This window comes from Amblyraja radiata, chromosome 33, assembly GCF_010909765.2.
Source record: "Amblyraja radiata isolate CabotCenter1 chromosome 33, sAmbRad1.1.pri, whole genome shotgun sequence".
NCBI classification, from domain to species: domain Eukaryota; kingdom Metazoa; phylum Chordata; class Chondrichthyes; order Rajiformes; family Rajidae; genus Amblyraja; species Amblyraja radiata.
Window position 1 is genome coordinate 12498356 of NC_045988.1, and position 13298 is coordinate 12511653.

Sequence of the window (13298 nt, forward strand, 5' to 3'; positions counted from 1 at the left end):
CTAGATATGCACAAAAAATGGTAGGTGCTTTGTAATAATTCAAGTGGCAGGATGTTGCTATCAGAGACAGATTGTGCATGCTGCCCCTTTCAAATATTACAAAAAATGGTCACTTTCTTTTCCCATCCCAAAATGATTATCGTTGATCTTCAAGGCTTTAAGCCCTTGAGACAACACTTGAAAACACCTTCCAACTGCAGTAACCATATCACTCCAATATAGTTTTTGAATTTTGTATTAAATGAACAAATAAATTAATGTAATAGACGTATTTTCTGAGGAATCGACTGCTGCTATCCTGGAGCTATCAGTGACTAAAGTAAAACTGCAGATTGCTCACACCATATGGACTGATGCCACATTGGCTTGAAGCAGATTCCTCTACACACTTAGCCATGTTGTTTAAGCACCATGGCATTTCCCTCACAACTATTTGACACAACCAGACACTTCACCCACCTTTGCCTGTGTGTGAATGTGTGTGAGTGATTGGTGGTGGTCGGAGGGGCCGTAGGCGCAGATTGGCAGCCACGCTTCCGTCAGTCTGCCCCAGGGCAGCTGTGGCTACAGAAGTAGTTTACCACCACCGAGTGTGACTGAGGAGTGAATGAATAATGCGATGTAAAGCGCCTTGAGTATTAGAAAGGCGCTATATTTAAAAAAAATCCCATCCATTATTATTAACTATTTCAGGGAGGAAAGCAGTTTTCTTATTCATGAAGCCTGCATTTCTCTCATCCTCAGGGGCTGGGAAAGGGCCTGGTCTTTCCTGAGCTGCCCTGCCATTGTTATCTGAAGTTTTATCAGGAGTTAGAGTCTCCCCTGTAACACACGTGCAGAGAATGCTTGAGGTGGATGAGGTGTATGGTGGTGTGGCCCCAAGGGGGATATCTCCTGTGCAAGAACCTCCATTTCCGAGAAGAACCTAAAAGAGAAAAGGAACAAGTGTTAGGATACAAAAAGCACCTTGTCTTTCTTGACAATACAGCTTGAAAATATGAAGGTTGCTGATATTTGCCGAGGTGAAGAAATGTGATAGCTAGATATCCATCTGATGTAATCCTTCTTTTTGAATATTCATGATTTTGATAATGCCTTGTGATTTCCCATCCCTTGTGCTCTAATAATGCCCAATTCTGACCCTGCTTCAGATCAACTGACAATTAAATCCTCATCATACCTTTATTTGGTTAATACTGTCCCAGCTACACTGCCAACCTATACATTATCTAATCTTAAATGTTGTCTACATCTTGCTCATCCCTGACAACCTATCTCCCAGTCACAGAACATAGCAGTCAAGCCCACAAAGTCCATGCTGAACATGTTGCCAAGTTAATCTCTTCCATCTGCACGATCTGCACGATCCGCATCCCTCCATTCTCTGCATATTTATGTGCCTAAATAAAGCCTTTAAAATGCTGCTATCACATCATCCCAGGCAGTGTTTTTGAAGCACCCACCACTATCCGTGTTTAAAAAAAGACTAGCCCTGCACATCTCCTTTAAGCTTTGTACCTGTGACTTTAATCCTATGCCCCCTAGTCTTTGACATTTCCAACCTGGAAAAAAGGTTTTGACTGACTACTCTATCTCTGCGTCTCATAATTTTACATACATATCAAGATTCCCCTCAATCTCCAATACCCTAGAGAAACAATCCCAGTTTGTCTAACCTCACCATATAGATGATGCCCTCTAATCCAAGCAGCATTTTAGTAGACCTTATCTGCACATTCTCCAAAGAGGGAAAGAGGAGACAGTGATAGCTGAGAAGGAATTGTAGACAGGAAGCAAAGGTGAAAGGAATGATAAAGGTGATTTGACGAAGTAGTGTAGACCTACACTTACCATTGTTGCTCACGAGTTCAGTGGAACCAGGTTCTGATGACAATACTGCTGCCTCTAACCACGTGGACATTTTCAGCGCAGGCTTGCTTCATTCTGGTATTTGAATGCACAGCATGCACTGTAGCTCAGAGGCTCCCGCCTTCACTTCTAGCAGGAAACTGCCCTTCAAGCCATCCTTGTCCTCGAAAAGCCTTTCACAGTTTTTCAGTGAGAACTGCAGGCTGGAGGTACAACTACACTTTGAGATACAGTGCCTTCCATAATGTTTGGGACAAAGATCCATCATTTATTTATTTGCCTTTGTATTCCACAATTTGAGATTTGTAATAGATAAAATCACGTGAGGTTAAAGTGCACATAGTCAAATTTTATTAAAGGCCATTTTTATACATTTTGATTTCACCATGTAGAAATTACAGCTATGTTTATACATAGTTCCCCCAATTCAGAGCACCATAATGTTTGGGACACATGGCTTCACATGTGTTTGTAATTGCTCAGATGTGTTTAAATGCCTCCTTAATGCATGTATATGAGAGCTCTCAGCACCTAGTCTTTCTTCTAGTCTTTCCATCACCTTTGGAAACTTTTACTGCTGTTTATCAACATGAGGACCAAAGTTGTGCCAATGAAAGTCAAATAAGCTATTATGAGACTGAGGAACACGAATAAAATTGTTAGAGACATCAGCCAAACCTTAGGCTTACCAAAATCAACTGTTTGGAACATCATTAAGAAGAAAGAGAGCACTGGTGAGCTTACTAATCACAAAGGGACTGGCACGCCAAGGAAGACCTCCACAGCTGATGACAGAAGAATTCTCTCTATAATAAAGCAAAATCCCCAAACACCTGTTCGACAGATCAGAAACACTCTTTAGGAGTCGGGTGTGGATTTGTCAATGACCACTGTCCGCAGAAAACTTCATGAACAGAAATACAGAGGCAACATTGCAAGATGCAAACAACCGATTAGCTGCAAAAATAGGATGGCCAGGTGACAGTTTGTCAAGAAGTACTTAAAACAGCAACCAGAGTTCTGGAAAAAGGTTTTGTGGACAGATGAGATGAAGATTAACATATCAGAGTGATGGCAAGCGCAAAGTATGGAGGAGAGAAGGAACTGCCCAAGATCCAAAGCATACCACCTCATCTGTGAAACACAGGGTTGGGGGTGTTATGGCCTGGGCATGTGCGGCTGAAGGTAGTGGCTCACTTTTCTTCATTGATGATACAACTACTGATGGTAGTAGCATCAAGTTCAAACAAATGCCTCAAAACGCATTGGCCGGCGGTTCATTCTACAGCAAGACAATGATCCCAAACATACTGGTAAAGCAACAAATGAGTTTTTCAAAGCTAAAAAATGGTCAATTTTTGAGTGGCCAAGTCAATCACCCAATCTGAACCCAATTGAGCAAGCCTTTTATAAGCTGAAGAGAAAACTGAAGGGCACTAGCCCCCAAAACAAGCATAAGCTAAAGATGGCTTTGATACAAACCTGGCAGAGTATCACCAGAGAAGACACCCAGCAACTGGTGATGTTCATGAATCACAGCATTCAAGCAGTCATTGCATTACATTAGCAATGTTACAAAATTTTGAGATTTAAAAAATCAAGTCTGCAATTTATCCCATCAGATAAAGCATAAAAAGAAGTTTAATTTGACACCTAATTCACCTTCATATCTCAAGTATTTAAAAAGTTATGGCCATTTTCATACTCGGAAATTAGCATCTTGTTCCCTATTGATTTTCTATGGACATAACAAAAAAGCTGTGATTGTGTGCAGTCAAAAGCCCATAACCTTCTTAAAAATTAAGAGAACTGAATGAAATTTTCAGTTATCATAGATTGAACCATTCTGAAACAAATATAAAATAATCTTACTTGGATGACCTGAAATTAAAGCATATAATTAGTTAGTTACCCAATTGTAGCTAATTTCAAACTTCAATTACTAGATCTAAACATCTATCCATTTCTTGATAAATTATTAACATTTTTAAATTGCTTAAGTGTCCAAATAATATTCACAAATAATTCACAATAAAACATGATTTTTAAATCTCATTTACGTTAATTTATAGGCCAAATGGAAGGAATTTAGTGTTCAATTGCTATAAATAAATGCCCATTTAAATCAGCTTTTCAGTGGGTCCCTGTGGAACGCGCTGGTTTAGAACGTTCACATCGCGGTAGATTTGTGCCCCAAATGCCGAGAAAAATACTGCGGGATATAATGGGCCCAAAATGATATACTCGCAATATTAAACTTTGTATAAAGGGATCTTAAGAAGCCCTTTTTAATGTAAAAATAAACAGCTTACCTTCTATTGCCTGCTCTATGCGACCCTGACGGTTGCCGGCCGTCGGGGGTTTAAAGGTTAATGTTTAAACTACTATAACAATTATACAAGGCCTTTAAAACTAATAATAGCTTTTGCGACGGGGTCTCCCTGCGATTTTTCGTTAATAATTAACTAGGCTGAACATCCTCGATTGGAACAGCCTAGAGAAAATCGCGTTAAGGCGCGCACACCCGCAGCGACAGATTTTCAGCGCCGCTTCAGGTAGGCTTTGCAACATACCTAATTACATGACATTGCTATGTCCCAAACATTATGGTGCCCTGAAATGAGGGGAGAGGGAGGGACTATGTATAAACACTGCTGTCATTTCTACATGGTGAAACCAACATGTATAAAAATGGCCCCTATTAAAATCTGACAAAGTGCACTTTAACCACATGTGTTTTTTTTTTCTATGACACATCTTAAATTGTGGAGTACAAAGGCAAATAAATAAATGATGGGTCTTTGTCCCAAACATGGAGGGTACTGTACATCGATGCTTTAGGCAATCCAACCTCAATGGTTAGGCAACTAGTTACAAACCTAATTTGGGTGGGATGCATGGTTCACATCACGAGAAAGGGCAGACCAACAAACATTATGAAATAAAGCCTGGGAGTTTGATGAAAAAGTTACACCCAATGTGCATCCAAAATTAAAAATTGCATAATTAGAATTCAGTCATACATTCCAATTGTATGGAGGCAGTCATATGATCATTGGGAGTGATGTCATCAACATATACCTGGAAGCGCAATCCATGTCTGAGAATGATGCCACTGAAACATTTAGATAAGAAAATGGAAGGTCAAAGATGAATTCAAAGAAAAATACAAATTCTGTTACAATCAAGTTTGCCAAATTTGATTGGAATTACTTGATGCAAGGAAGAGTTTGTGGACTATTTGAGTACAGAGACTTCTAAAAGGAAGTACTGCAGAAGATGTTCTGCATGGATTAAAGGGTCACAGTGAATACTAAAGAATACTGAAAGTAGAAAAATAGTTGAATTGTTATTTTTCAGCCGGTAAAGGGTATCTAAAGTTACAAAAGGATCTAGATTAATTGGGAAATTGGGCAAGGAATGGCAGATAAAGTTAAGTGTGTACTTGTGTATTTTGGCAAGTTAAACCAAGGCAGGACATAGAGTCCCGAGAGGAGTTGCAGAACAGTTGGACCATGGTGTACAGATCCCTAAAGGTGACAACAGGGTGATGAAGCAGGTGTAAGGCATGCTTGGTTTCATCAGTTGAGGCAGAGTACAAGAGTTGGGATGTCATGTTACAAATGCATAAAATATTGGTTAGGCCTCACTTGAAATGTTGTGTGCAGTTATTTGCCACACAGCAGGACAGGAAAGATATGATTACGTTAGAGAGCTTGTAGAATAGATTTATAAGGAGGAAATAGAGAAGATTTTTAGGACTCATACCGGGAAAGACAATAGACGCTCTAGTAGCTTTTTTAAATTATGACGCAATATGTATATTTAAATATTTCTTACGTAACTTTGAATATTTTTACTCAAAATTTATAAGAAACATTCTGCTGAAGGATGAATATTTGAGATGGATGATGAAACAGAACTATGGGGAGTTGCTCAATACACAATTGTTCCAGATTGGGCACTGGGAAGAGAGGAGAGAATAAAGGTGGGGGCAGGGGAGAGAATTGCTGGTTAGTTACCCAAACTTGGAGAATTTAATGTTCAATCCATTGGACCATGGGATGCTGCACAAGCGGATTAAGAAGTGCCATTCCTCCAGTTTGTATGTGGACTCACTCTAGCAATGGGGGTGGTCCAGGACAGAAAGGTTAGTAGGGGAAGGAGAATTAAAATGGTTAGCTTGGTCTCGTTAAAGGAGATCACATCAGGAACACCGTATGCAGTAGAAGAGGTTAGAGGAGATGCACTGTCTCACCTGGAAGGACTGTTGGGCTGCCTGGATGGACGTGAGAGGGTGGAGGTAAAGGTACAGGTGCTACATCTCCTGCAGTTGCAGGGAAAAGTATCTGGGGAGGGGGCGGTCTGGGTTGGAAGCTGTGTGAACCAAGGAGTTGCAGAGGGAAGGATCCACCAATAATAGTAGGTGAGAAAACAACATCTACCAAAAAGGACATATCGAATGAAAGCCTCATCTTGTGAACTTAGGTTGCAGAGACAGAGAAATTGACAGAAGGGGATAGCATCTTTGTAAGAGGCAGGGTGGGAAGAGGTGTAGTCCAGATAACTGTGGGAGTCAGTAGGTTTGTAGTAGACGCCACTTGATAGTCCCCTGTTATGGAGACAGAGATATCAGGAAAGGGGAGAGATGAGTCCGGGAGAGTAAAAGTGAATTTGAGAGCAGGGTGGAATTTTGTGGTAAATCTAATGAAATCAATGAGTTCTGCATGGGTTCCGATGCAGTCGTCAATGTACCAGAGAAAGAGTTGTGGGTTGGTGCCAATAGACGTTTGCATGTAATCCAGATAACTGAGAATCAAAAAAAACTTAATCAGTATCCACTGTCCTGCCCCCACCTCTCTTCCAGCTCCCCCCCCCCCCACCATTATCAGTCTGAAGAAAGGCTTCAAGCCAAAACGTCTTCTATGCATGTTCTCCAGAGATGCTGCCTGATCTGCTGAGTTATTCCAGCACATTGTGTCTATTTTATGTAAACAAGCATCTGCAGTTCCTTGTGTTTATGTAAAAACTGCATTGGCGATGATACAATAAATGTCTCAAAAACAGCTGAGTAGCTTTTCTGAAGAAGTAACATTTTAATGAGTCAACTAGGACCGAGAGCCAAAAAAAGCTTATAGAGGCAAACCCAGAACCAGGTATGAAGAGTGTGGCTCACCTCTAATCAATGACTGCTGAGGCAGTAAGAGGCTGGGGCTAGTTAGAGATGAGGATGGGGGAAATACAAAAATATTTCAAATCTTTTGAGATTCTTCAACAAGCACATTCAAACATGGTGATGGGGGATTGTATATTTTGCACATGAAGATTTCAAAAATTGGTCAAAATATTTAGGCCACTTAATTATTTTGACAGCGGACATTTCAGTGATTAGGATTGAACATGACTAAGTAGCCAGGCTCAAGAAAATTGATTTTTTTTTTTTTTTTTTTTGGTTCTGGTTTAGCTTCTGGGTCATTCAATTGCTTTTATGGCTACCTTATAAATATGGTCAGTCAAATAATTAAACCACATATGGCTGATCACATGATTAAACGGAAGCATTTTCCATAACTCAGTGGGAAGCATGTTAAAAAAATCAATAATATTCTTTCTTTTAACTTCTACTTTTACTACTCAACATCTTAATAAGGATTAGAGTTCCATTATGGTGTTCTAGAATTACCTGGGCGATGTCAATGCCTGAATTCCTAGTGTAAAACTGTTGGCAGGGAAACACTGTTCGATTTAGATAAGGAATTAAATGTGCAAAATGTAAAGAACGACAAGATTTCAATCTTGATAAAACTTCAACTGAAATTAGCAATATTCTCTTCAAAGCCATAGTTAGTCAGACCATATTCATTTGAAATTATATATTTAAAAAGTATAAAAAGGTAGACCTTGAAGCAATAAGGTAGTAATAAGGTAGAGGTAGTAGGGAACGGGTGGCAGTGAGCAGAATCTTTAATTTGAATCACTTGCCTTTCTGGTAAATCGTCATCTGGCTGCTTTATGTAGTAACGTATGAAAAATCGTTCGGCATCTATCCTCTCTCCTGCAACTTTACTCCCGTTTAATAGAATAATTGATGGTAACCTGTTTTAGAAAAAGAGTCTCTTTAATTTGGTTTCATGAATTAATGTACCATTAGATGCAAACGTATGACTTTGCCCATGAGGATGCAAAACCTACAGTTTCCTGTTGGAGTGAGTGTAGCATATTGTCTGAGCTGAAGCAGGCATTTTTCTTTTTGTGATTTGTTTCACCTAATTAGTTCAGACTTAGAGAGCTGAACTTCTACATCTCTAGCTTATAGCCATTAAAATATAAAATAAAACATTAAAAATTTAAGTAAAAAGTCAGAGCAAGGAATTGAAATTATTCCACTCTTAAAACTAAGCACATTAAACATTCTTCCTATCTTTATTTTTAGCAAGTCCCACTCCCTAATCAGCCATGCTGTCTGATCTAAATTAATTCCTGGTTTAAGGATTGTTCGTGCTTAAAACCTCTCTGCCTAGTTTTCAAATGTACCCAAGGTCTTATTCCATCTTATCTTTAACCTAATGCAGTACACCACCACTCAGGTCTCTGCACTCCAGCCACTGGCGATCATGCATGAAGTCATGAAAAGTCTGGGCTCCTAACCCCCTCATTAGAGGTGTCAGTTTTTCTACCTCAAGGATAGATCTTAAATCTTAAATTTTTTAATCAAGCTTTTGGTCATGTCTTTATAAACCTTTGGCAGCTTTTGTTAGATAATGCTCCCATGAAGCAGCTCAGGCTATTTTATAACATTGAAGGCAATGTACAAATGTAAGCTGTTGCTGTGTAATCCTAAAATTCCTTTAAAAAGGAATTAAAATCCTGCTTAACAAAGTAAGGATATTGAAGATGACATGAAGCAAGCAGGAAAGTGGATTGATTGTTTTGTAAGGGGGCAGATCACAGACTTCATAGCTAATTATGGTCAATTTCGTGCTGGATAATTTTAAAGATAGGTTGCCTTGCTTTTCAGAGCGGTCTATCATCCCCGTGCATTTTACAGTCAAATTACTTGAATTGGAGTCTATTATAACATAGGACATGACAGCCAATTTGCCCTAGTCCCTGCAAGAGTAATATGATAATGACCAGACAATTTAAGGAATGTTGATTGATGAATAAATACTGGCCAGGTTACAGGGTATTTCCTATTTCCCTGGCTCTTCTCCAAGAGTGTCATGGGATATTTTACAATGACATGAAAGGGCACATGGAGTAACCATGTACCTCAACATCTCCTCCAAAGCACCACAATTATGGCGGTGAAGTAGTTCCCAATACTCCACTCAGGCATCCTCCTAGATTCTTATGCGTTTAAAATATAATCTTCTGATTCACAAGGTGCTGTTATCTGCTTGGCCATTGTTGAGAGGTGATATTGATCGTGATGGGCTAGAGATGGAGCATATTATCTTAGGTGTGCTCAGATAACTATATAGTTCATGGCAGTTCAGGAGGATGAGAAGGGTAGAATTTATGTTTAAAACCTTGTCCAAACAACGACATCAACATTTGCAAACTACACATTGAGATCTGAGTTACATAAGTACACCAAATATTAAGCAGCTTGAAAGTGAAATTGTCCTGACCCCAGGGGAACTGGCTAAGAAACAAACCAATGAACCACTAAAATAATGCCAAATATTTAGAAAGATCTTTAACACTTTAAGAAAGGATATGTGCAGCCACGGGAAAATAAACACCCCTCACCCAAAGTACCGCACCATCAGCCTAATACAATCCTTCCCTCAGCTGACAGAGAATCCTCCACAGCCCAACCAGAATACAAAACTTATCACTCACCCACACACACACTCAGATGCACACCACTGACTCGCAGAATATTCTCAAGATTGATTACCTAGCTATGACGAGCTTGCGTCGTTCCTCCTCAGAATAATTTTGCAGTAATGTAATTCCCAGAAGCCTCACTTCCTCCAGTTTAGGAAATGCTTTGAGTTTATCAATGTCATCCCATGAGCTTAGTCCTATTGGATAACAGCGCTCTATTAGCATCAGCAGTTACCATTTGATCTTGCTTTTACTTAAAGTATATCTAAACTACACCTGCTTTCAAATTGATTACTATCTATCCACAGGAAGAGAGAGAAATGTTGCCTGGATGTGATCCAAGTAAACATATTGTAATGAAGAACATAAATGGAACATTTTTGAAACAGATCTTTCAGATAGGATGAACTCTACCCGAGAACATTAAAGAATCAGTAAGAAAACTGCATACCAACTAGTCACAATTTCCAAAACCTCCTTTAGAAAAGATTATAAAAAACAAAAATTAAAGTGCATATAATTTGAGGTATCTGTGACATGGGTTGGTTAACGATTAGAAGATGGGAGACTGAAAGTTGGGCTAAAGGGAATGTTCCCAATTAATGGATGTGGTGGGGGGGGGAGAAATTTCCAAAGATCATCTCTTAGCTTGGATGATGCGAGTGCTACAGAGTTTGCACGGTTTCCCTGTGACCACGTGGGTTTTCTCCAGGTGCTCCGGTTTCCTCCCACATTCCAAAGAGATGCAGGTTTGTAGGTTAATTGGCTTCTGTAAATTGCCCCTAGTGTGCAGTGTGGACTCGGCGGGTCAAAGAGCCGCTGTATCTCTGAACTCTAAATATGCAGGAAAGCAGACAAGTTCGGAGAGATAATAACTTTGCAAAAGTGAACAGGAACTTTCAAAAGGGCAAAGTGAATAGTTGTACAAAACAAGTATGTAGAGTTCAAAGTGGCAAGAATAAAGACACAAAAAGGCAAATCAGATTTGATCTAACATGAGGAATTCTGATAGTAACACACTATACAGGATGACATTAACTGGAAGAAAAAGGGTTACATATGAGATAGGAAGAACTGATATGTTAAGAACAAGTCCTGAAAGACTAAGTGTTAATTTCTGAGCACGTAGCTGAAGGAAACCACACAGCATTGATTAAAGTGAATTGTATCATACACATTTCTTGTTTATGAAATATTCATAAGGTGTGTTAAAGTTTACTGAAAAGGTGTGTTTTGAAGAAGGCAGCAGGTCGTATTAAGGGAGTGTTAACATGTTCAGTAAACAAGGCAAGTAATAGCAACCAGATTTTTGGGAGGTTGGGATAAAAGGCTCAAGGAGTTAGTTGTGCTGAGAATGTTTCTCACATAAATCAACAGATCCAGATACTTGGTTCGTTCATTACATGCATAGTAAGCCAAGAAAAATACAGGTGATAATAGACAATAGGTACAGGAGTAAGCCATTCGGCCCTTCGAGGCAGCACTGCCATTCAATGTGATCATGGCTGATCATCCCCAATCAGTACCCCGTTCCTGCCTTCTCCCCATATCCCCTGACCGCTATTTTTAAGAGCCCTATCTAGCTCTCTCTTGAAAGCAGATGAAAATAACCAGAGTTGGGCAGGTACATGAAGGGGATGGGGGAGGAATGAATTGGTATATTTTGGGGAAAAGGAAGAATAAAAAATACAAACAAAACAAAAATGATTCAGAAATGAAAGAGTCAGCTAACAGTGCCAATAGAATAAGAGAAACAGAGAAATGAAATTCTGATAACGATACAAGATAATGTCTGAATTGGAAACTGGCGGGAGTGGAAATTGTGTTTTTTTTTTAAACTCTTGCTGAGGATTACTGGAAGATAGTTTAAACACAATTGGTTTGGAGACAGATGCTACAGTATCATTTTAAAATAGTTCAAGGAAATGTCATTAGAACAGATCACTCCTACAATATAGATCGCTTACACTGGTACAGGTTACATTTAGGCAAATCATGTGTGCTAATGTATAGCATAGCCCCATATTAAAGTGCTCAAAAACTTTGCAGAGGATGATCTAAAGGATTTGTATTTCCAGGAAGGTGGCCAATTTTCTTGAATTAAGGTATCATTTTCAGTGTACACTGTACTGATTTGTTGTGATAGATGAAACTTTTATTTTTATCCATGAAACTTTCTCTTCTGTCAGTGGAATTTCCCCAAAGGACAAAAGAGAGTAGAATAGGAATGATAAGAACCACAGCTAACATGCCCAATCCAATATTTGTAAAACTGACAAGTTGACACAAAATATTTTTCTAGACTCGAGAATGAAACTCGTAGGAAATGTAGACAATATAAAAATTTAATTTGCATTCTAAGCATGGTGATGTGAAATAATTCTATCCCATTTCATACCCGAGTTATGAAGATTTATTGATCGTAGGTTTGGGAAAAGCCGTGCCAACGTTTCTTGTGAATCCACGATGCTGGTCAGTGGGTTGTTTGCCAGGATTAATGTGTCCAGGCCTGGTAACATCTGTCCAAGTTTGTGTAGCTCAGCCCAGTCGGTGAGATTATTGTCAGTAATATGGAGGAGTCGCAGTGATGGGTAGGAACAGGGCGATAGCAGAACTGTCCTGTAGTCATTTAAGCATAGGAAAAGCTCCTCCAACCTGCATTTGAAAGGGAATAAAAGAAATGCCAGAGAGCACAAAAATAAGAATATAGCAAAGAAAAAGGGTGGAATAGATCAAAAAAAGGAATACACAGGGTTGAACAGTTAGTTTCATAAAGAGACATTCTAGAAATACATTCACGTTAACATAGCCATTGCAAAACATGAATTGTCACCAGAAAAATTAAGATTTTCCACTAAACCAGCACAACTCATATTTACACAAATACTGAATAACAATTTTACATTTTACATATCGTGCTTGTGTAACATGCATACAAATAAACAAGCAGCAGATAAATTGTCTCATTCTATTAGATTCTGAAGATATTGTTTAGAAATCATATAGGCATTTCATACAGTAAAATCAAAAGAATAGGAAAAAATGAAATGATAGAATGAGATATGCAGGGTTTTTTCCTTTCTTATTTAGGTAATATGTTTAGATTAGAAATACATTTAGAACTAAAACAGAATTTTCAAGTGTTGAATTCATCTCTTTCTACATTATATGCAGTTATTTGGAACATGCATTCAGAATTTCAACATCCAAGAACAGGTTGTTGATAGTTATTGTAACAACACAGCTTAGGGCAGGATATGCACTACACAGGAATAAATTAATAATTGGAATGAAAGAAGAATAGATCAAAAGTGCAGGCAGAAAAACAAATATCCGTCATCACTGTATAAATGGCATACAGACATGAATCAGGCCATATTACACTCCTAAATCTTAGCAGTCCATCCAACACAATTATACGTCATCGTTTTTATCTGCAGATGAAACCTGTACCAACTCAATCATCTCTCCTCGCAGAGCCATGGTAATTAATTCTCTTCATTGCTTAAGTATTACATCTGAGGAAAGGAGATTGGACCAAGTGCTTAATGTAATACAAATGCACAGTTCCACAAAGGAACAAATATGATAGC

General features: G+C 38.8%; 1 protein-coding gene across 2 annotated transcripts in view; it reads right to left on the reverse strand.

The window, feature by feature from the left end:
* The window catches only part of tbcel (tubulin folding cofactor E like), a 54194-nt gene that overhangs the window by 10583 nt on the left and 30313 nt on the right, over positions 1-13298 (reverse strand). The window contains exons 6-9 of one of the 2 annotated variants that reach the window (XM_033049827.1): positions 12104-12360; positions 9776-9902; positions 7852-7965; positions 689-925 (exon numbers count right to left, since the gene is read on the reverse strand). In XM_033049827.1, the coding sequence (XP_032905718.1) occupies positions 811-925; positions 7852-7965; positions 9776-9902; positions 12104-12360 (613 nt within the window). In that variant the 3' untranslated portion in view covers positions 689-810. Of the gene's footprint in view, positions 1-688; positions 926-7851; positions 7966-9775; positions 9903-12103; positions 12361-13298 lie in introns of those variants that run through there. The other variant, XM_033049826.1, reaches the window with a different exon arrangement.